Source organism: Lathamus discolor, chromosome 5, assembly GCF_037157495.1.
Source record: "Lathamus discolor isolate bLatDis1 chromosome 5, bLatDis1.hap1, whole genome shotgun sequence".
In the NCBI taxonomy this organism is placed as follows: Eukaryota; Metazoa; Chordata; class Aves; order Psittaciformes; family Psittacidae; genus Lathamus; species Lathamus discolor.
In genome coordinates this window covers 121408095-121433317 of record NC_088888.1, presented here as the reverse complement: position 1 = coordinate 121433317, position 25223 = coordinate 121408095, and the positions used below count along the sequence as shown (strand labels likewise).

At 42.7% G+C, this 25223-nt stretch overlaps 1 protein-coding gene and 1 long non-coding RNA gene across 7 annotated transcripts in view; one reads left to right on the top strand and one right to left on the bottom strand.

Moving 5' to 3' along the window:
- USP34 (ubiquitin specific peptidase 34) overlaps window positions 1-16753 on the bottom strand; it is a 139303-nt gene extending 122550 nt beyond the window's left edge. For 2 of the 6 annotated variants that reach the window (XM_065682384.1, XM_065682385.1), the window contains exons 1-2: window positions 16177-16753; window positions 15143-15187 (exon numbers count right to left, since the gene is read on the bottom strand). In XM_065682384.1, the coding sequence (XP_065538456.1) occupies window positions 15143-15187; window positions 16177-16219 (88 nt within the window). In that variant the 5' untranslated portion in view covers window positions 16220-16753. The remainder of the gene's footprint in view (window positions 1-15142; window positions 15188-16176) is intronic. The other 4 variants (XM_065682386.1, XM_065682387.1, XM_065682390.1 and 1 more) reach the window with 3 other exon arrangements.
- Window positions 15860-18891, top strand: LOC136015854 (uncharacterized). The gene is made up of 3 exons (XR_010613377.1): window positions 15860-16056; window positions 17877-18102; window positions 18270-18891. It is a non-coding gene; the product is annotated as an uncharacterized LOC136015854 (long non-coding RNA).
- The last annotated feature ends 6332 nt before the right edge of the window (window positions 18892-25223 follow it).

Below are 25223 nucleotides of genomic sequence, written 5' to 3'. Positions count from 1 at the left end.
CATAAACCCACTTCAAGCCAACTCTACTAACAGCATCTGTAGCCATGTATTTCAATAACCGTTACTGCTCCTGCAGGAACCCCACGAGCCAGACTGGGAACTGAGCAAACCCAACTTCGGAATCTAACCAACAGCCATTCCCATTTTAGTTGGCTTTGTAAGCCACTGAATACTCAGGGTGGGAGCTGTGTAAGGGCTGGGAAGCAAAGTGTGAAGCTGAGAGAAGTCACTACAAAAGCCTTTATAGTCACTACAGATGTAAAACTGCTCCACCCTACCCTGAGTAACTTCACCCTAATGCTGCTCATCTATATGCAAAGAAAGTAAAGATATGGTTACTATCAGAGTATGGGAAAAAAGAAATGTTGAAGCCCTTAAACAGACACATCCAAGACACAGACCAGCAGAAAGACAGTGTGTATATAAATTCCAGTTAAATATATTCTACAAATACACAAGATAGGAAATGGGGTCTTTCTGCATACTAGCAATGTCTTATCTCACCGAATCTTTACAAGATGGTTTAGAGATCTTTCTGGACACAGTAAGACCATATAGAAAGAGCTGAGCTGCTTAAAACCCCAAAGTAATAATTCTTTATTACTTGACTGTTAACATCTTCTGGTGTATAAGTTTTCAGATGATCTTTAAAAAAGGACAGACTCAAAATGCAATTGTTTATTCAAGTAGCTGACAAGAAGCCAAAACACACAATGGTCCAAGTGTTGATTTAAACATTTTGGGATAAAAAGAGTATTTTCCTTACTCTCCCATTTTACTTGGCTTGCTTTAAATGAAAACTTGGGCAATTTACCTCATGTTCCACAAAAGGGTGATTTACTAAAAGTTTATTATAGTACTAGAATCAACACCATCTCCCAAGCTAAGAAAAACCCCCAACTATTAACAATGCTACTAACCCAAGAAAAAGACGCAAAATATAAATCAACTGCAAAGAAGAGGCAATATCATTTCAACTGTGAACAAACGAAGCTCAGGTCATAAGTGCATTTTTAGCAAGAACTTCAGAGCTACAGGAACAGACTGTAATTAGACCTCAAGGACAACTATCATGCTAGACTTGTGGGGAATATCTTATATCCAAAGGTCACTTATCACACTAAGTACAAAATGAAATGACAAGTAAAAAGAATCATTTTCCAAAGCATATTTTCTCTCCTTTCAGAAACATAATACAGTTTAAAAGTCAACAATAGATAACTTTAAGAGATTTAACTAATTTCTGCATATTCCAAAGTGTAACAAGGTACAGTTGCATACAGAGTATGATTCCTCTCCTCCCCCTCCTCCCCCAAACCTCATCTGGTATCAGCTTCTCATGGGAAAGACTAGATCACTGTCAAAATGGACATTCTGCTCAGAAACTGTTCCCCGACACTGACTAAATACAGGAGACTAGAGCCATACACTGAAAGGAACAGTATTAGGGACAATAATACTAATCTTGAAAGAAATATATACATCATCTTCTGTATAAGTACCACTGTTCACATAGAGAACCAACAAGTTAATATTCTTTTTATGCATTGAGATGTTGTCTGTTATTTGTAGGGAGGGGTTTTTTTGCTTATGATCAATAAGTGAGATGACAGCCACAGAGTTTAGCATCTCCCATTCCCTTCTACTTCCATTTATTAGAATCACTGTTTTATTATAAAGAATTCATGACTGCCTCAGACCGATTCACCAGAGCTCTTCCAAGCCTTTACAAAGCCATCTTTGACAAGGATCTAAAAGGACAGTGTCAACTTGAAGTTCAATGGCGACAGTTAACTGTCCAAGCTTCCCTATAACTTTTTAGTGAGGAAAAGTCTTCTCTCCCCTCTTCAGTCTCCATAAAACAAAAGCACCCCAGAATACTGACTAGACCCACACAACCAAAGAGTGCTGAAGCACTATAGCAGAATGTACTGTCAAATAAAAAAGCAAGTTAATTCTTCAGTATTAGACACATCGTTCTAATGTCAGGTTAATGTAGGAAAATCAGGTCTGTAACCCAAAATAATACAGTATTAAAATTCTATAATCCTATTGTAAGGCGCTTCTGGGGCACCTTCATGCTATCTTTACGATACTGAGTTGTCAATGCCCACCCTCACCATACCACTACAGCACAGCACTATGGATAACTATATCTGCTTCCAGCCCACAACACACCTGAATTCATGTGAATCACAGAATCACAGAATCACAGAGTCTAAATCAAACTCTAAATGGTTTATATCTATAAATATTCCAACTTGGTAAATTCATTGCTTTCTTGTAAGCTTTTGATTACAACAAAGTATACAGAGATTACAAAACAAATATTAGAGAGACAACATAAAAACTTACAGACAGGAATTAGAAACCCTCTTAAAGCCTCATTTCCTTAGAAAAACAAACTGTGAACACATTACTGGCCTCTGTCAGACACTTGAACTTTCGAATATCAAAGCAATTTCAACAAATCTGACAGATTTGCACATCTAAACACTACTATGTTCTTATGAATGGCAATACAGAAGCTATGCAGAAGAGTACAGAAAAAGCAGTTGCAACTAGTCCTCTAACTATCCCCCAAATCAGTCACCTGCTGGTTATTCAGCACCTGCATAATTCCTCATAGCCACCACCAGACCAGAACAGCCTGAAGAGTTTTAATTCAGTTTTCCAGTGCATAGCATAGTTACATAGGAGTAACAAGTTTTGGTATGCTCATCAGCTGGACAGCACTTTGAAGGTACAACTTCACCTGAACAGGGCAAATCTGCTGATATTAGGTAAGTGCTACCTTCAACTACCTCCCTGTTTCCCTGCAAACACCACCAAGTTCTCTATTTGAATCTCCGCATTTCCCTTTCCATCCTATCTCTCTCGTTTTCTCCAGCAAACACCTATTTGCCATGATATGCCAATGCAGTCTGAAGCAGAGCAGCAAAAGCTGACTCTGAAAAGCTGCATGAAATATAAGAATTGTCATCTTCCAAAAGTGAAGCCATCCTAAAGTTTTCAGCATTAGGTCACTGATTGCTTTGGGTTAAAACTCCACCTTTACAATGGCCATAGACATCTACCTCAGTCAGGAGTTGTCCTGAATAATATTAAGATCTTATGCCTTTCACCTTCCCAAATAGAACATGCCACAGCAACTGCTTCCAAGGAGAACAGTTCACATAATTTAAATGCAGTCAAATCTGTTACCAGCTGATAATTTATGTAGAACAGTAGAGCTGGTTCTACCCAGAACTATCCAGATGAGTTATGATCTGAATAAACTCTTAGATACACCATCTCTAACACAAAACACAACTGTGCTGCTTCATTAACCAGCTTGGGTCCAGAAGCAGCACTGCAGCTTTCAGACAAAGCAAACCAAAATTACTATGCTGCATAAACTCAACACCGTTCACACAGTTATCCACAGTTCAAAGCCCAGACACTCCATATCTATGCAGTACTACTCAGCAGCAGAAATCTGGTCTGGACTATATGGGAATGTTAAATACACCATTCAGGCTGGGTTATGCCAGTGGTGGGAGAACGAGCAGTATCACATTCAGCACGGAGGGGCACAGATACTGAGTGGCTTAAGACCACTCATCAAATGTTTCAGCAGCAGAATGAGCTTCATCAGCTAAATACTGTGTAACATGGATATGGCTTTTTTGATCAAACATTAGAGGAAACGGTGTAAAATGAACCTGTGGTGTATATGGTTGGAATAAGATGGACTAAACTGCATACTGTTCTGGCTCTGCTGGTCCAAGACGACTCACCAGAAGTCTCAGCATTGTCCTTTCCAACCCCTCAGCTTCTGAAAGGGCTCATTGCCCCAAGCACCACACAGCAAGAATGCACAGAGGCCGCTCAAGACCAGCACAGTGTGTAGGCTGCTGCATTTCCATGGAAGCCTGAGTGAGGGGAGAAGCAGCCTACAGGTACAGCAAGGGTGAGCCTGGCTCTGGTGGCATCTATCAGCTCTGGGCCACTGGTAGTCATGTCAGATGAAAGATGTTTGTGACAAGATCTGTGGTATCTTTGTGCTGTACCTCCTAATGCTTCTGTTATCTTGGGATTTTCAGCAGCAAAGATCCTGCAGCTCTCCTTCACCAGGGAAAAGTAAGTTACATATTACTAAGGAAAAATCCTATAAAGCAATTTCAAAGCATTTGTGCCACTCACTGGAGTTAAAAACCCAAAAAAAAAGTACTAGACTTATTTCAGAGTCCAATTTTAACTCGGCATTGTAAATTGTCTTTGACGCCAAGATGAGACATTACAATTCCGGGAAGGCTGCGTTTTCATCTTTATATTAAACTTGTTATAGTTCTTCTTTCAATAAAAAGAAAATAAATCGGCTCAATTTAAGTAGTATTTCCATACACTGAAGTCTGCTTGACAGCTCCAAAACTTGCACTACATGTGGAGAGTCAGGCTGCCCATCATAATATTTTGACAATGGCCACCACAAGTTTCTTAAGGAATCGATTCAGGACTGGACAAGCACTGCACAAAACCTAAATTTCCAAGCGTATCTCTAACTACTCCAAGGTACATTTCAAAGCTACGGCTGAAACTGTCAATGCCAAAACTACTGCTCTCATAGAGGATTGCTTGACTTCTGTTTAAAACATAACCACAGAATCACAGAATGGTTTGGGTTGGAAAGGACCTCAAGATCATCCAGTTTCAACCCCTTGCCATGGGCAGGCACAACTCACACTAAACCATGCTGCCCAAGGCTCTGTTCAACCTGGCCTTGAACACTGCCAGGCATGGAGCATTTACCACATCTCTGGGCAACCTGTGCCACTGCCTCACCGCCCTCACAGTAGAGAACTTCTTCATACCTAACCTGAACTTCCCTGAAAGTTTGAACCCATCACCCCTTGTCCTATCGCTACAGTCCCTGATGAAGGGTCCCTCTCCAGCATCCTTGTAGGCCTCCTTCAGATACTGAAGCCGCTCTGAGGTCTCCACAGTTTCTCTTCTCCCTGCTGAACAGCCCCAACTTTCTCAGCCTGTTTTACATTCTTTCCTCTAAATAGCATATTAACTTCAAAACCAACATCACTACTTGAGTAACTCTGGGTTTGAATTCTTGTTCCTTAAATACTCCAGCTCTGAACTTTTAATAAACTACTTTAAGGTGAGAACATAAACCTCAAAGTTTATCAAACTGTTTCAAAAGCAGAACAAAGATTTAACTGCATGAACAAGGTTCCAAAAGCTAAAAAGAGGCCTTCTCTTAATTAAAAGTAGCAAGGAACACAAAAATTAAACTAGGTACTCCTTGAAGCAATTTTCAAGAGAGAACCTTGCAAATGAGTTCAGCTGCACCACTTGGCACACTGTGAATCAGTTACAGAAAACAACAGCAGCTTTCCCCCCACTACCAGAAAGAAAAGGCCCAGGACTGAGCCACCACAGACAGTAAGAAGCAACAAATTAGCAGCAGATGTGCAACACAAGCACCTAATGACTGTGCTCCAGGTTTTAAGGACAAAAATCTGTGAGAGGCATATATGATTCATTTATTTCTTACAAAGTATATGCAAGCCTGCTCAAGCAAGGAGATAAGGCAGATAAACGGGCAGTGGGTCATTATACTAAATGGAGCTTCAGGCAGCTCCAAGAGGAGCCTGCTGAGCATCTGAACTCCAAAGTATTATTTGTTTCCATCAACAGAGACACAAGCAATCGTCATTGAAAAGGGAGAATAAAACAGTAAGAATATTAAGGACAGGCAAGCAGGAAAGCTGCATTGTCCCTCAACTTTCACATAGAGGCTCCAGTATTGCACTCGACTTTTGCTAGACAATCTGTATTTATTAATCCACTGAAACAGTGTAGTAATTTATTAGCTAAAGTATAATTATAGATTGACTTTTCCTGAAAGCTTGGAGGCTAAAAGAAGTAAGAGCTGGCTGCAAGCAAAGCCTATGGCCTATATATACACAAGTATATCCAAGATGCAGTGAAGCTTCCTAACAACCCCCCCCCCCCAAAAAAAAAAACAAACAAACCATATTTACAGATGTCATTCTTGTTTTGTTAGTCCCTTATCAGCAAGGACACATGGGTCAGGAGCTGTAACTATGGCTAAACACAATGCACAAAGCCAACTCACTTTGGAAAGACTTAGAAAGTTTCCAAGATTGTGATGAAAACTGATCTCAAATCTGATCAACTTGATCAGACTATATTACTTTAAATATTACATCTTCAGATCAAATATTGAGACTTAACACTTGAAATACTTTGTGGGAAAAGTATAATATCAAAGATTAAGAAAAAAAGTAGGTCAGAAAAGAAAACACAGCTATTTCAACCATAAGTAAACTACCAATAGCATATTCTTAACTGTGAAAGAAGTCAGAGACTGGCCAATGCAGCAAACAATTTACTGCACTGACCACCCTTAAACCAAGCAAAACAACTTACTTCCATGGGCTCCTGAGCCCACACTCCACAGTGTTATCCTATACTAGCTCCAAGAAGGAAAATAAAAGTTGTTCAGACTCTTGTATCAGCTGATGATGTTAGCCAAGGATGTAATTCCACCATACACCTCCTGTCAAAACACTAGGTTACTGAAAAGGGTGGAATAAGCTGTGCTATATGTAAGCCCTTCACAGATAGGCCATTTCCCACATTCCCCAGTAGATTGTGATATTCTGGCACTTCTACAGCTTTTCTGGAGTTGTCCTCCCTTGCAGAGATGACACTGTCCATTTCCAGCACTGTTCACAGGTTCTCCAAACAGAAAGAGCACACAAGTGAAAGCAGTGTTGGTTTTGTTGATGCCCAGAGAGTTTAGAATGAAAGCTGATCACAAGATTTGCAAGAAGCAGACGCCCCAGCACAAGGGGATTCTGAAAAACATGGGGGTTTCAGTTCACATACACTTGACCAAAATTTCAATAGCGGTAAAAACAAACGGGGTTGTATTGCAACTTAAATAATGAAGAATTTAATAGTTACATGTCAGTGACTAATAAACAGCAACTGACCCCTTCTTGAAAATGAAGTTAAGCTCTCATTAGAAAGTTACCAAATCCCCACAAAATGAGTTGAGAAGTGCAACGGAGACAAAGATAACGAAAGTTGCACAACACAACATATAACACACACATTAATACCATACCATTTGTACATGTCTTGTACCTATGGCTTCCTACAGACAACATGTAGGAGGCTAATGGAAAACTACCTTCTCCAGAAAAATCCACCTGCAGTTTAAAAATGGGATGTCTACTCCTGTTAAGTAGAGAGAAATTCTTCATGTTTTGAGGGCACTGGTTTTACACAAGTCAGAAATTAGAACTGATGCACTTCTATAGCTCGGAGAAAAAAAAAAAAAACACCAGACAATTTTTCCAAGGCTTGCAGAAAGCTCCAGTTATTCTTCATGAACCTGCCAAAAAGGAGCTACAAAAAATATCCCTGCCTGCTCAATAGCACAGCAGGTATGGAAGTAGCACATTCACAGCTATTAAGGGATCTATACAGTCCTAAAGAGCAGTGTATACAGTAAGCCTTTTGACTAACATATTTAATGACCATGGTGCCCTGCCTTCATTTAGTTTTCATCCTGAACTTTTCTCTGTTTCTGTATACAATTACAGAGATTGAAAGTTCTCAAGTAGAAGTCAATGAATCAAATCGTGCAATAAATCTGAGTCTTCTTCAACCTAGTGTGAAAAAGGCAACAAAAAGCTTTGCCGCTCGCTTCTTAGGTGGGAATCAATGATCTGCTGATGGATGCTGATCTAGAAACTGTGCCTCAACTGTTGCATAGTTTTAAAGTTTTATTTACAGACCTTCTACAGATTCACTAAGTAAAGGTCAACACCCAAAGGTGCTTTTTCCACAAGAGTTTTTCTGACAAGTTTCAACTTCTTCAACCAGTTGTTCCAGCACTAAACGTCCCTGAGGAGCTCTATACATACGCATACAGCTGTAAAGCACTTGCACCAGATTTCCTCAAGAAGTCCACCTTTACCATACATACCAGATCTGGAAAATTCCAAAAGTAAAACTTTGGAAAATTACAAATAAGCTGAGTATTTTTACCAAGTGTTGAGAAAACCACAGAGATTCTCACAGTTGCACATCCAGGGTTAGCATTCAGATTACAAATTGATTCCCATACAAGAAAAGAAGTTAAGAATGGCTTCTCACCTTTTCACGCATTATATTCTAGAAACTGCTGATTTGCTACACAAAATGAAAAACAGGCATTACCCCAACATGTGCTTAAACAACAGAAATTAAAAGGCCACAACTATGCTTAATTGTAGCATTGAGTAATCATCACAACCATTTGCTCCTGAAGATGGCAAGATTATTTTTCATGTTGTCCCAGCACCCTGACGACTACAAATGCAGAGCTTAGCTTGCAAAACTCCTGCCTTACTGGCTACCTGAGCTGGTAAAACTAACAGGTGAGCTACATTTAAACAAGGAATTAAAAAAATTAAAAGTATATCATAAACCCCACTCTATACAGAGAACCTTTCTCTTCCTAAGAAACTCTCTTCTGTACAGTGGGAGCCTTTACAGGACTTGTTGGAAGCACCAGGATGCCCGTGTAGCACTGCTATCATCCACAGGCAACATCTGACTGTGCCATTTCTCATCTTTTCTGAATCAGACCAGAACAGTCCTACAGAGAATACTGGAATGGAAAAGAAAAAATCATCTATTATGGAAGCCTGTTAAAGGAAACAGTAATATGAAGATGCAGGATTATACACACATCAACACCTAAGGATGAAAGAGAGAGGGAAAAGCAGAAAGAGCATAAGGATGAAAGAGAGAGGGAAAAGCAGAAAGAGCATATGGGTAAGCAGAACAGAAACTGAGAAATGGAAAAGATTATGAGCACAGAAAAATAACAACTTTGAAAGCTAACAGAAGAGTTGCAAGAAAGATGGGGTTCAGAATAGAGTATGATTGTCAGGTATTTAGATGAAATTAAATACTGAAAGAAGTAACAAAAGAAATTAAGGAACCAAGAAGTAAACACTGCATTCTCCTTCCAATCTCTAAAACACCAAATTGCAGACCGCTCATCACTTGTCCACAGAACATGATTCCAGGAAGCAAGATCTGCTTTTCTGACTCAGTGTTACTAGAACACAGGAAGGCAGACACAAACTGCAGTGACACAGAGAAATCAAAGCAGCAAGGAATTAAAAGCCACAAAGTAAAAAGTCAGTATTAACAATGAAGAAATAGGTTTTTCTGTTTATCATGGGAGAAAAATAAGGGAAAAGGAATTCTACAAATGAAAAGAAAGGGTAAATCTCATAATCCCCTGAAGCCACACAAGTCCCTCCATGGAAGACAGAACTGTTGGTCCTCCAGAAGCCAAAGCATCGCCTCTCAGGCAGGCAGAGGGGAACAGGCCCAGCGTCTGCTCTCCAAGGTACTGCCCCTCCAACCACAGCTCAGAATTCCCAACCCAAGCATCCTTTTACTGCCAATTCCCTCACATCACCTGAGCATCTAAGGATAATTTTAACAGTGAGTCTCCCCCTAGAACTGACACTGATAACATCCAGGATAGACTAAACCACATCAGCTAGCGCATGTCTCAGGAATTGCTCGGGAGTTCTGTAACTTGAAAACGACCCTTAAAGTAAAAGCCATGCAGTGCCAAGGGGCACGGAAAAGAATGTATCTAACAGGAAGTTTTCCCACACAGAAAGCAAGGTAACTTTAAGTTCTACACTAGTCAAAGGTCTTCAAAAGAAAATTTAATAAAGCAAGGGATTTTCTTCTTTCTTTCTTGATTTTCCTTGAAATTATTCACGTAACTAAGTAGGAATATAGCCAGAGAGCCTGCACAGGCCCATTACGAGGAAGGCTGAGAGCATCTGCAGCGTAAAACCTGAGAAACTTTACTATAAATAATTTCCTTAATATTACATAGAATCACAAGGGTTTGGCTGGGAAAGGACCTTAAGATCATCTAGTTCCAACCCCCCTGCCACTGGCAGGTACACTTTCGTAAGAAATGTAAGGATGTTTGTTTCTATGGCTTTCTTAAGCCTTAAAGACAACATAACAAGTACTTATCCAACAGAAGATTTCCCTAAACATAAAGAGAAAGACCTCAGAAAATACACGTCAACGGTCCATAACTCACAGCAAAACTCAGCAGAATGGGGTTTATGTAACCTCATCTTCAGCATCAGTGATCAAGAGGCTTGAGCAATGAGAAAGACCCGGTCTCAAGCAGCCTGAACAGGAAAAGTTTCAGGACAAAATCATTTTTGATTACATCAAATATCATGAACCAAAACCGTTGCACAGAACAAAAGCTGAAATATTTTTCTAAAAATAGAAGCCTTTTAGCTATTGAAGTCACAGAGTTTTTCCTTCACTGCTTTGCAATTACACACAAGTTAAAGGAACTTCATCTTAGTGTCATCTTCCCTTTTGCTTTAGAAAGTTCACAATTAGAAAGGATACAAGTTCCATATTTTTTCCTCTGGTTACTGGGATTCATTTGGAGTAGCCCTTCACCACAGTCCATGATAGCTGTAATTTGGCTATACTACTATAAAGGAAAAGTTATTTTCATTTTCCTTAAAGTCTGGCTGATCATCCCCTTAGAAAGGGGCAAAGACAAAAATAAGCATGAAACAATCACTGAATTAATTTTTATAAGTAACTGAGCTTCTTTTATTCAACAGCAGACAGTAATTATTTAGGCTAGTGTAATAAAGTTGTACAAGAGTCTCCGCAGAGCTTCTGAACATGGAAATATGATGCAAGTGAAAACATGAATCTCTAAAAAAAGAGAAAAAAGAAAAAGCCATGAAACACAGACAACTCCTTTATGGTTTTGCACAAGAGGAATTATCAGTCAAGTGAAACCCTAGATCTGCACAAAACACTAGGGATAGCCAGAAAATCAATACTGAAGCTTACAAGCAACCACTGAACAAGTGACAGCAGCTGTTGGAGACCAAGTGATATTAATTATGCAGTATTTGTAATAATCTTACTATAACATATACTCAATATCTAAAATTATACATGAATATTCACAGCATAAAATATTCATCTTCTCCAAGCCCCAAAGAGCAAACTGAATGCTGCAATGTTCACGAATACTTCGATTTCTAACCTACCTCAAGGTAAGCACTGCTTCACTCAACCTCTACATCTACCTTTCATACTTCCTAAATGCCAGAACTACATGACAAGAAGTCCAGCATCTTCAGCATCCAAACACAGGGCTATCCTGAAGCTATACAAACAGTAAAACACTCCTGAATCTCAAGTGTTTTTATGGACCTGATCATACTGGGAGTGGTTCTGCAGGCCAGCTGACAGTGGTAACAGACAAAACAACAAATATTAGTGTACATCCATCTCCTGTGCTTGACTAAACTGTGTCGGGTTTGGTTTGGGTTTTACTGTATATTTTACTAAAGGTTTAACAGAAAACAAGAAAAATGGCCTGCAAGCTTGTGTAATAGAATGATAACTGTGAGACTCTATTCATCAATGTGATTTCATAAAGTTTCAGAGCTGCTAGGAAAAAAAATGGACTAAAAAGGCAATCGCTGAAGAAAGCGAAGCAGAATGCTGGGAAGAAAACCTTAGTTCCCAGAAACCAAGAGCCAGGAATAACCCTGGCCTACCAAAGCTACCTAAACCCACAATAGCCACTGTATAATGAAACCTCATTTTTCCATGTTGCACTTTTTTTTTTCCTTACTTTTATAAAAACCAAACTAAACACCAAGAACAAAACAAACCTAAACCAAAATCATCTATGGAGTTTTAAGTCAACATACATCAGCACCAGCTGCAATCCCAAAGGGAAGCCTCGTAGGTAACCAAGCGCAGTCGGGCTCTCTGGGACACATCACAGCCAGGAGTACAAGTCCAGCTGACTCAGGCCCATCCTGAGGATGAGATTTCCACTTCAAACTAAGAGGCAGCACTCCCAGGCACATGACAATGATTTTGCACTCAAACACTTATCATGGAGCATCACATACACTTTCAAACAAAGCCTGTGTAAATGTTCAGAGATTGCCTGGTTCTACAGGTAGTTCAAACTATTACCCTGTCTTCAGGTGTGACACAGCAACCTGCAAAACCGTGGTGTGAAAGACTTGAGGCAGCAAAATCCCTCTTTGAGGTTATACTTCTGTATTTTCTGGCTTACTTTAGGGTTAAGACTATCTGGGTGCCTGCGCAGTGCCTACCAAAACAGAAGTATCCTGATCAGGGCCCCTGGACAGCACAGTAATGTAAATACTACTAAAGAACAAATGAAACTCAATATAATCCCTCCTAGACTGACAAGAGCTGGCATCCAGAGAAACCAAGGAATGTGCAGTGTGTCGATAGCAGGGTTCATTCTGGGATACAGAATGCTGTAAATTAACATGAAAGCACATTATGTTCTCCACACATTTTTTTCCTGCAAAAAGTGTGTACATTTAAGCGAGCCCCTATAACTCATGACATGAGAATCTGTTCTAAAGTCTCTTGTGAATCAAGTGCCCTTATCTTAAATAGTAAACTATTGTGTCTTCTTTTCTTTTTTCTTTCTATTTAAGGCTACTAAAAGGGTTTATATTGTGGAAGATCACTTGAGAAATCTGACCAGAGTTTTTACAGGCTTTATTCCTATTAAAGCCCTGCCTAGGAAGATGTAAGTGAAGCCAACATACTCCTAGCACTCAATGAGAAATTAAGACTGTTTACTCTGAGTGGACAACAGATTACCTTGAAATGCAAGAAACTACTTTGTAGCCTGGGCATTTCATTGAGGAACTTGTGTTTTACCGAGTTCCTGGATCAAATCATAACTTGAAACTACTACTACTACTACTCAGGAAATAACCTCCAGATCAGGGCGTTCACTGGGTTTCATACTTAGATCAAATGCTGAAAATAAACATGCTGCAAGAGGAAAAAAAGGGGAACCCCCCCAAAAAAAAAAAAAAACAAAACCAACACTGCTGCTTTTGTCCATGTTTTGTCCCAAAACATTGCCCACTTCTCATGCTTAAGCATAGCAATGAAGTTTTGTATATATATATATATATACACACACACACACACACACACATACACACATGCATACATGTGACCAAAAACTAAGTCCTTTAAGCTACAGGTTTCCACTCCACAGATCTCAGATGGCCCTTAGGAGTGCCACAGAAGCAGATCCTCTGACTCTGACTACCTGTTACAAAATGAGGCCTAAGGACCTGGAGTACTGTACTGAGCTTTAGCAAGACCTAACCCTGGGCCTACACAAAGGTCACTGCTAGACAAAAGCTCCAGCTCTGCATGCTGTTCTGAGGTGTCAATTAATACTGTACCAGTTTATAGTGGGACTAATATGCTTATAATAAAAATATGCCTGGCTGCTTGCAGAATTGTTAAATCCCATCCTCCTGTCATCCATAAATCAGTAGCTTCTGCTGAAGAAAACTGGAGCTTCCCATGTGTCCTTTTCAAAACAATCCATCAAGAGCTGTTAGTCAATTCACTTTCTACATGACCTGTCCTACAACTGACACCAAATAACTATTTTGTAAACATTAGGGTAAATGAAGACAAAGGGCAGTATGTGTTCCATCTAAAAATGTTTGGTTTAGGAAGAAATCTCTAAAACAATCTAGATTATGTTTCCTGGACCTCTTTCAAAACGCTGTTTCAGTAGTCTCAGTGAAGACGCGATCCCAAATGCTCGGCGGGCAGCAAAGGAAGCTGCTGGCAGTTTCTGGCTCACACATTCTGGGCATGACCTCATTCTTTACTACCAGTTTTCATTTTCGCTGCAGCATTTCAAAACCCAAGGCTTGACATTATTTTTGTGCATTACTCTTAATGACTCCTTCAGAAATGCAAAGAACACAACTTCAAGTCAGAAAAGGAAGTATACCTCCCTTGCAACTCGTTCTCATGCAGTGAGGAGGTAGGTGGCACACAGGGCACCATCATATATACCTTCATCTCCAAACACACACGCCAAGTATGTTTATTTATGTGCTTGTTTCTCTGAATGGAAAGCCAAACCCGACAGTAGCTGGTCAGATAAGTACATAGCAATAATGGTGCATAATCTCCCTAATAAATTTGACTGCAAAGCCAGGTTTCCCAAACGTAAGTAGCAGGTTCATATCTCAAATTATACAGAACCATTAAGTTATCCATACCCTAGTTACAGATTTAAAAAAGAAACAGTTCAAGTGATTTAAAATATTACTTTATCTGTAGGGGAATATCTAGCAGCCTAAATCCCAATTATCTTAAAATGGTTCTAAAAATAAGTCCATACTGGAATTACAGAGATTTCTTGAAATACCATATTTAACATTACAACTTTTTTTCCGTATTTGCTCATACCAATCAACTTGATCACGTCTGAGCAATGATTATTTACCCATCCATCAAAACCAAAGTTCTCTCTTCAAACAGTTGTCATCAATCCACCATTGACAGTTTAGTCTCATTTTGAACCTACTGTTTAAATAAGCATTCAGTCTCTAATACCAACACATTCCCCACCCCTCCAGTTGAGAAAGATAAGATACAAGATGTTGTGATGTTTACTTAATTTACGATTGTTCAACACAAGATGCTGGAATGACAAGCTTACTCAAACTTGGCAAACATTTTGAACAACCCAACAGATCTCTTTAGCATTTAGTTTGATTTATTCCAGCCTTTTGGCTCTCCTGAAAGTTAGTTCTATACATACGTTTTTGCTTTTCAAATAACACACCGGCCATCACTGAATGTCGTTATTTTCCCAGCAAGAGGCCAACACTGGACTACCAGAGTATGCACTGACACGTTTTAGGAATAAGCAACCACCACATGCAACTAGGCCTCACAAGAGTTAAGGAAAACTCTCCCCAAATCCCGTTGTAGGAAGTATTCTGTGCTTCACTTTACAGGAAGATTATTTGCCTCTCCGCAGACTGCAGTGTGCAACCAGGAAAAATGGTTCAGATTCGAGATAGCCAAACTTCCCGCTAATCACAACTTCAGCTCCTTAAATTCCTTAGCATCTCTACAAACGTTGGGTTTTGGTCTTTGTTCATGAAGCAGTGCACAGAGACAAGCCTCGGAAAGGCCGGGACGGTACCTTGCCTGACGCGGGGAACTGGGAGCAGGTTCCACACGAGGCCTACTGCAGAAGGGTAAAAAGGATCCCGTACCCAAAATGAAGACCGGTTTTAGCCGTACGGGGGAAATACCTGCCCTATCAACCCTCCGATCCTCCCGGCCGCTCTGCTAATGCTCGTAAAGAGGAAACTTCGGAAGGAAGCAAGAGACCACCCCCGAAGCGAAACACCGGGGAGCTCCTTCTCCCTCCACCTCCCCCCCTCCGGCAGCCCGGCCCTCGCAAAGCCGAGCCAGGCTCCTTCAGGCGCCGGCTCCCCACAGCCAAGCAGTCGCTTCGGAGAAATAGGTACCCGAAAACCATCTCCACCGCGTCCCCCATTTCCCCCCCCCCCACCCCTTCCCCGTCCACACCACACCGCGGACAGGCGAGGGGGAGGGGGGAAGCAGGATCACTCAGAGCCGCCTTGTCTACTGCTTAAAAGGGACCCAGCCCAGGCCCGGCCTCCAGCTGCTCAGCAGCCACCGGAGCGGCTGCCGGGCACCTCCTCAAGCCAAGTGCGGAGCCAGCTAGGCCCTGCCGCGGCTTCCCGGCGATGGGGAGCGAGAAGCGGGCTCCTCACGCCGGCGGCAGGGTCACGTCCCCGCCCGGCCCCACACGCAGACACCCGGGGGGCAGGCGGGAAAGAGGGAAAGGTGGCGGAGGAAGGAAGGAAGGAAGGAAGGAAGGAGGGGGGGGCACTGGGGAAAGGCCCGGCGGGGACAGCCCCTCAGCGCACCCGCCCCAGGCCGCAAGTCGCCCGGCCCCGGTGTGGAGAGGAGGGGAAGAAGGAAGCCGCAGAGCAGGCTCTCCCTCTATGGCCACCCCGCAGAGAGGGAGAGAGGTAACCCCGCGCCCAGGAGGCCCGAACCGGGCGGCGAGCAGGGAAGGGAAGGGTAAGGAAGGAGATGAAGCGGGGTTATAACCCAGCCCGTGCAGAGGAGGGTACGTGGGGTCCCGGCCCGGGGCGAGGAGCGCTGGGGGGGAGGGTAGCGGGGGAGGGCGGCCGCACTTACTCTCATTTAACACCTCCAGCAGCTCGGCGCAGCTCTCACACATTGTTCATTAACAGCAGCAGCCGCCGCCGCCGCCTCCTCCCGACCATTGATTGATCCACTCGGTGCTGCTGATTGATGATTGATGGGGGCCGGGGCGGGGGTCAGCCGGGGGGGGGGGGGGGAGGGGAAGGAGGGGGCGGGAAGGAATAGGAAGAGAAGGGAAGGGGAGGGGGGGGGAGAGGCAGGGACCGGCCTGGGATCCGGGGGAAGGGGGGGATGGGGCGGCTGATCAATGCAAATGAGCCTGTGGCGGCGGCGGTAGCGGCGGGGAGGAGAAGCCGAGTCACTCACTGGCTCCCAGTGACTCCACGCGCCGCCATTTTGCTGAGGGGGAAGGAGGAGGAGGGGGGACAGGGCGCTCGGGCTCAAGCTCGGCAGTTTCCGACCAGGCGGCAGGCGAAGGTGGCCGAGTCCCTCCTCCTCCCTTTCCTTTTCGCTCCGCCTATCCCACCCCAGGGCCGAGCGGCGGGCTGGCGAGCGGGGAGGAGGAGGAGGAGGAGGAGGAGGAAAGGGGCGGGCCGGCAGCCGGGGCCGGGAGGGTAAAATGGCGGCGGGCGGCGGCGGCGGTTGCGGCTCGGCGCGCGCCCGGGCTGCGAAGGGCGGGAAGCGCCGTTTCCCTGCCCTCGTCCCGCCTCCCGTGAGGGGGAATCCTCTCCTCCAATGCCGCGCACACGCCGCGGTGACAGCGATGGAGGAGCGGCCTCTCCCGCCCTGCTCGGGGGCCTGGGACCTTCCTGCGGAAGGGAGCGCTTGCCCCGCGGCGCCGGGTGCCGGAGGGGGGCAGAGGGAAGCGGGCTCCTTCCCGGCGGGTGCTCCAGGCGCTTAGTGGCGGACCCCGCTGGCGCAGGGCGGAGGAGCCGGCGCCATCTCCTTCGCGCCCAGCGCGGCTGAGGGGAGGCGAGGCCGGCTGAGGGCAGCGCCTGTCCCGGCGGCCCCACAACACGCTCTTGAAGTACGACGGTGGCGCTTTATGCAAAAAATTACATCATTTTTACCTCACCAGTTTTCGACTTCGCTTTTTTTTTTTTCCCCCTTTGGAGAGTGATTTATTCTCCATAATGTTTAACGGCAGCTACAGCGTGCGAAGGGCTGGAAATAACATTATTTTCATGAAAAGACAAGAGTCTTACTTAGAATTAACTTTCGGTTACATAACTCACGCGGATGACAACCAGCCCTTCAGCTAACTCTGCCTTGGTCACATTGAACACGGTTTTAGACCCCTGGAAGGTAAGTTTTCAGGCAAAGGGCGGTTTTCCATGCAAACCCCCACCTTCCTGCCGTCTGTTACGCTTGCACGCTAACTTGCTCCCTTTCCCAGGTACATGGAATTGGGAATAGGAATCACATGATGGATTTGGCACTTCCCTACTGTTGTGGTCTCTGTTTCTGTAGTACCACCCAGTGGTGAGTTAGTGTATTACCCTGAAAGCCGCCACTTCACCGCCTTGTCCATAGCATGAAGGAAACAAACCTATTAATAGCCGCAATGCAGATGCAGTACAGTTTGGTAGAAAGTAAAATAAATCAAAACTGCCAAATTAGGGAAAGGAAAAACAAACCCATTTTGAGTTGCTCAGTGGTTGATTTAAATGCAAGAAGTATAAATGCTGGAAATGCAGTTCTGTTTCCTTAATCCCATGGCCGTGTTTACACAGGCTGATGCCAGCGCTGGTGGTTGTGTGTGTAACCTCCCACTGAAGTGCACAGGACGCTCTCCTCCTAACGATCCTCAAGGTATCGAACCCCGCTGCAGAGACAAGTTACTGCAAACAACAGGCCCAGTCTCAGCTGCACCAACTACTGTGGAAGTCAGGGATATACCAGAATGATCTTTCACCCAGACCATCTCGTCACTGCTTGGTTTTGGAATACTTTCCAAAGGTAAGGTTAGCAACAAGAATAGGTATTCCAAAAATAGTCCCTGCTGAAATTTCCGTTTACTGAATTAAACTAATACAGAACCTACTCCGAGAGTCCACATGTAACATAAATTCCTTATCTAGCACCTTAATTCACATCATATGTTAATGCAAGGATGTTTCCAACAGGATTTCTGAGCATAACAAAGGATATCAATACAAGAGGCACAAGAGGACTGCATGTCTACTCTGCTCTTGTGAGACCTCACCTGGAGCATTATGTGCAGTTCTGGTGTCCTCAACATAAAAAGGACATGGAACTGCTGGAACAAGTCCAGAGGAGGCCACGAGGATGATCAGGGGACTGGAGCACCTCCCGTATGAAGACAGGCTGAGGAAGTTGGGGCTGTTCAGCCTGGAGAAGAGAAGGCTGCATGGGGACCTGAGAGCAGCTTCCAGTATCTGAAGGGGGCCTATAGGGATGCTGGGGAGGGACTCTTCGTCAGAGACTGTAGTGACAGGACAAGGGGTAATGGGTTAAAACTTAAACAGGGGAAGTTTAGATTGGATATAAGGAAGAAGTTCTTTCCTGTTAGGGTGGTGAGGCATTGGAACGGGTTGCCCAGGGAAGCTGTGAACGCTCCATCCCTGGCAGTGTTCAAGGCCAGGTTGGACAGAGCCTTGGGTGACGTGGTTTAGTGTGAGGTGTCCCTGCCCATGGCAGGGGGGTTGAAACTGGATGATCCTAAGGTCCTTTCCAACCCTAACTGTTTTATGATTCTATGTAAATAAACTCAAAACCTCCCCAAGACCTTTTACTGAGCTTTCTTGTTAAACAACCTAAAGAGGTTTCAATTCCTGACAGTTAAAGCCTTACCTAAACAAGGTATTCCCTGTGGAAAGACAGGAGTCTAACCACCACTAACTAGCTAGTTATTAATCTACACTGGTGTGGTGGTTTGGTTATTAAAATGACGCAGATGCATCCGACCCTGTAAGGCCTTTTCGGGTAGTGTGATACTTCCAGATAGCCCAAAAACTTGTGTAATGGAAAAATAACAGAGCAATTCAAAGTATTTCAGTTACCACATTCTGCTTATGCCTGAATTAAGGTACCAACCACTTTTCTACAGCACTTCTGTCAAAGGTGGATCAGAGGCTTCTGTGTTGTCTATATACATAGTTACATTTCATTTGGTGGTGTGCTGTCTTTGGTGTGTCCAAGATCAATGATCTTTCTTCTGTATGTCAGGTTTTTCACAGCTCTCATGACTTGTCTTCGCAATATGCCACTTGCTGTTTTCTGAGTCATACCAGCCTGCATTTCCTGGAATACCCTTTACTTCCGACCATTATCAAAATCAAAGTTACTAAAGCTGGAAGATGGAGCTGTACAAGGAGAAGACTAGAAAGCGTCTTAACTTTGTCATACCAAGATAACATAAACTGTGTATCTCCAAGAAGTCAGGCTTACTCGTTTCCTTAAGCTTTAACATCATATTACCCAGGTATTCCTGCTAGCATGGAATCATTTGCTATATGATGTGAGTTGTCTGCATCTGGAAGAAGACCACATTTTTTGATAGAATCACAGTTCTATAATCTGCATAATCCAATTTGAATTTGCGCTTTTCTCTCCCCTTTTCCTTCCTTATAGACCTTGCAGTTTACTTCAGAATAGAACCAAAATTAACTGCCAAAACACCTTAAAAGATAGTTTTTCTGACAAATAAGCTCTTTGATGTGATTGCAGCTTTGCACAAACACCTGAGTCAGCACAAGGAAGGGGCCATTTCAAGCATGGTGTCACATGCCAAGTTCAATGAATACAACAGAAGAGTATGGGTGACCTTGAGTCACTCCTTGTGTGCAGATGGGAATGCTGCCAAATTATTTTTACTGCGCACAAGAATTTATTATTTTTCTTAATAGAGGTGAAATTGGATTTGTTTAAAATTAAATGTTGGCTTCCAAGCAGAAGACAGGAGCTATAACTGACCTGGGTGCAGTGATCACCAGCCTCATGCTTTTCCTTCTCTTGACTTTATTCTCTCCTCATGCCATCCTTGCAAGGTTGTTTGATCCCTAGGAGGCCCTTTCCTTCCATGGACAACGATGCTCCTCATCTGGAAATATTTGCTCTGGTGAACTGCCAGTACAGTTCTTTCAGAGGGTTGACCGGGATAGATGCAAGACCTGAGCAAAACTAAAATCCTAAATCCAAACTTAGGAGTGGATTCAGAGTATACTTCGCAAAATCAGCATCCCACTGTCCCCCAGCACTGAACTGATACTGTAATCCTGGTTGTCTTTAATGTAAGGATGGAATTAACCATTACCAAAGGACAAAACCAGAATAACTCTCAGGTGGATTAGGGGTTGAGGTAGCAAGACCTGTCACTGCCCCTTTGACATATTTCATTCATCCTTTCCTAGCCTGCCTCATACTTTGTATTTTGAAGCCTTCATTTTCTATGTGAACACATACACTTTGTCATTTGACCTCAGAATAGTAATTGTGGAATATGAAAGACTTAACTGAAACATTTTTTTTTCACATTAGTCACATCAACTGCTTTAACCAGAGCTTTGTCTGACATGGGATGACTGAATTATCTTCTGTTTGAACTTGCTGTTGCTCTGCTGTAGTTCCCCCCTTCCTGTCACAACAGCCAAATGGATTGCTGCCATGATTTACAATGAAAGGCAAACTACCAGTGATATCAGCAGATGCTATGCGATGAAAGCTGAGACAGCTGGAAAGTAAGGAATTAATATCTGCTGTAAGAGAATAGTGTCAGAAAGGTCAATTCCAGCCAGTCCAGTTCTGTTTGTGACTTCTGGTCTGGAATGATGCTGGAAATGGTTGATATCCATTGCCTAGGAAATCCTTCATTTAACTAAAGGAAGGCAGTCTTTGTAAAGTTACCAACAAAACTTGGCTGAAGTGCAACAGAATCTGTTTAAACTTACACATTCCATGTCCCAGCACTTCGCTTTCATTGCCCTATCAGCATTTTAACCTTTTTAAGCAGGCTCACTTCTAACTAGACTTTGGTATCACACCACCCTGTGAAGACAGTTACTTTGACTTACCCCATTAGAGAATACACTCCAAATAATTCATAGCCCTGTTTATTAGGCCAGAAATGTCATGTAATAATAGATAATGCTCAATATACCATCAAGCTACATTGAACAGTCTGCTCCTAAATCAGCTAACTCAGCATTTTGGTAGGAGAGCAGCCTGCATGCTTATGAACATTATTACCAGCGTTGGGTCTGGGAAGAATCACACTATACAGCCCAGTAGGCAGGACAAGCTCCAGTTCTGGACCCATTTCAGACTGCATCATACAGCATCCTTAAGCTGTAATCTTGGGTAGCAATTCAGTTGGAAGCTTTTTCATTTGAGTACTTCTGCAATACTTGAAGGACTGGTGCAGAGCTGACTACTACCTTGAGATACAGTGCTACTGGTCTAACCATTCCTGTTTCCAGGTGAGCCTATGGATTATACCCACATTCTCAACCTCATTTGGGGATAATATCCCTCAGTTGGTTTCAATTTTCATTTTGATTACTTCTATCTATAAAGTAGTTGTCAGGTGACTGGTCATCTTATCCCTTTGATTTGAAAGCAAGGCAGCAGCTACATGTCTGAGCATGAGCGAGTTCCATCAGCCACTGAACCATCTCATCTAAGAGAAAGAGCACAGCTTTTTTTGTTGTATACTTGGACCTCTTTTGGACTTTCTACTGGTAAAGCCTGAGTTTACAATGTTCTTTTCCTGATGGCAAGTGTCACATTAACCCTGAAAGTAAACTGCTCATAGGTAGAAGCTCTAGGGAGAGCTAATGGCCAATTCACAAGCTAATTGCGAAGATCTGAGAAGTTCCTGAAACCAGTTCTGAAGGTTGATTCAAAGCCCCTCAAGCTACATCTAATGCTGAAGAGAAGCCAGAAGAGAATTCTGGTCATGACTACCTGGTTATCAATATACACGTAAAATAACCAGCAGTGGCAATAAGCGGGCTGCAGTCAGCTCTCTACAGCACATATACACTTCGCAGTCACAGCATACTATTTTAACTCCTCCCATCCTCCAACCTAAATTGGCCAATGCTTCATGAGTCTGAAGTTACAGACTCCATGACAGCCTGCAGACTCCAAGGCTCTGAAAAAAGAGCCAAGATTGAAAAGGTGCTCACAATAAAAACCCAGGCCCCTTGATATACTTTAATGGGGGACTTGGAAAAGACTACCCCATGTGCTGCCAAGGAAAAAGTGCTGTTTAACTTTTAACTTACAAGGGCTAAATAAAAGTGACAATGTAAGTGCCTTGTTTTCATCTGAATTCTGTCATTCCCAACCCTACTTTTCAGTTCCAAAACGTTCCTCCTCAACCCCATCCTTTCTCGGCTGTTTTCTTGTACCCACTTATAGCACAAACAAGCACTCGCAGGTAGTGAGAAAAGTGTACCAAGACCAACAGCAGCACACAGAGCATGTGTGTGTGTAGGAAATCAGTGACTTCCTCTGCTTTAAGGTGCATTTTATGTGAAATCTTACCTAAAAAATGAATCTCAACTGGAACCACCTTTTCCCAAAAGAATCAACTTTGGACAACGAAGCAAAGATCTGCTGAATCTGAAAGCCTAGACACATTCAGTCTCAAGAAATGCAGTGCAGAGGTGCATTCATGAAGGGCAGCCAAGGGGAGAGGTATATTCTTTTACTCGTATTTGGCACCAATATGGTTTCTAAAAAGCCATCTCCAACTTTTCCATTTTGTTCCATAACATTTGGAGACAAAGCTACTAAATGGGAGAAAGGGGAAAAGTCCAGACATACCTTCCAGCAAATACAAATACCAGTTCCTCACTTCAGTCAATACCTCTACATTTTAATGCATTATTTCCAGCATCTTTCATACTATTAAGAAACCCACAGCTGAAGTCTTATTGCCAGTGCTAAAGACTATTAGAACTTGTAAAGCTTCCTTGAGAGATGAGCATTTCTAAAGCTTTTTTGCATAAATATTAGCTTTATTGGAAAATAGTTCACTTAAACCAGATTAACACACACCAAATTGTTCTAAAAAGGAAAAACCAAACTATCCTAAAATGCTTTGGAAAATCATCTGCTTCAGTTACAGTAGCAAACACATCATGGTAGCCTGAAACAAGTACTTGGGGTGTCTTCATCAGCTAACAGGCAATCAATTCATGTAAACACAGAAAACACCCTTAATATCTGTAAGTATGAATGCACCTGGAGTACATGGAACTGGGGAGGAGGGGTGGAAAATCTGTATGGAAATAGCACAAACATTGGTTTACATGTAAGTACAAGGTAGGTAGATGTTTATATGATGGTTCATGCTTTTTACCTGTATATTTTCATTTACAAAGTGTGCATTAGAACTAGAACTTTCTTAATGTACATTGTATTGTCCACATTCAGGGTAACTGCACTAGAAGTATGCACACACACACGGTCACATATCTTCAGCGGTATCCAGAGCTCTGCATAAGCTGTAGTTTTATAGCATCTGCAGAGCTCAGTGAAAGGCACCAATTTTTAAGATAACAAGACCACAGTTAAGATTTTACCTCTAAAAGGGAAGCAAGAACTAAGATTAAAGTGGTACTAGATAATCCGAAAGTCAGCAAAATAAGGGAACAACTCTTCTCTGCATCAACTTTAAAAAATACAGTTTGGATTTGTTGTTTGAGTTTAGGTCGGACTCAGTTCGTCAGTAACCAACCATGCCACGAGCCTCAGAATAACCGCAATCTTAACCCAAAGAAGTAACAAGCATAAAAGCATATGAGCATTTTTTTTGCTCACAACCAAATGCACTGTTAATGCCACTGCGTGTCAGAACAAATTCAGTATTAGCTCTGTGACTCATGGGATGTGATTATTCCGATGGCACGCTATCAGCAATATTTTGTTTCTATTTTAGTAAGACCTTACTTCTCCGCCCAGCTTTTCATAATCTGCAGGTCTATAATGCTGCACCTCAGCCTGCTCACAAGCCATTTAATGTCCATTCCAGATGCACCCCTTCAACAGTATTTCAAATACATCAAGCTGCCTATTAAAGAAGCTCCCACCCTCACACAGAACAGAGCCATACATCAACAGGACAGGAAGACATGAATGAGTTTAAATCACGAGCTTTAAGGAAAGAAAGGACAAGCACTGTAGCTATCAAATTAACAGTTTTGGTAGGCTCTAAGTCCTAGCCTTAAAGGGTTTGAGGAACCTTCTCTCCAAGGAGTAGCAACTGCCAGCTCACAACATCCACATTGCCAACTGATCCTCACACAGGAGCAGCTGTGCTTTCTTAGTGCCAGCCAAGTAAAACAACTGGAGAGATGTTCAGTAACAGAACGGGGCCAATACTTGAGACCAGGAACATCCTGGTCACAGCTGAACTCTATGCGAACACTGCTAACTCATGCACTTCTACCTCAAACAGAATATACAAAGTTAACTACAGTATCCAAGCTTACGCACACCACCTCCACAGCTGTCCAACCTTGTTTTACAGCTCTGTGTGAACGGCTCTACCTCGCATCGTAGTGACAATCTTACAGATGGAGGCCGAATAAACAGATAAACTTTGGGAGAGCTTAACATCAACTGCTAGTAAACAGACAATACATAACAAAGACAGGGAAGCTGAGACTGCACATAGTGTTCATACTGCTTTTTGTATCCATACTTCATAGATCTGTGAAAATCATTTAACTACAAAACTTTGGATAGAAAAATAACTGTAGGTCTCATCTACATGTGTTATTAACACATACATGTATCAATCGTTTAGTCAAGTTACAGTGCAATACCTCTTTGGAATCAATTGCAAAGAGTCCTTGTGGAGAGAGCACAAGAGTACCTTATTCCTGGCATTTATAGTATGGGGTGTTTGTGGAGGTAAGTCAGAACAGCTACTGTACTTCCAAACGGAACCCAACTGCGTTGAGGTTACCTTCAAGCACAATCCTTGAGATGAGGCAAGCCAGAAGCAAGTTAGCTAAGCCCTCAAGGAACTTTTCCTTCAGGATACAAAGCTGAAGTATGATCACAGCATTTTCATCCAAGAAAAGAATAAGCCGAAGAAAGAAAAA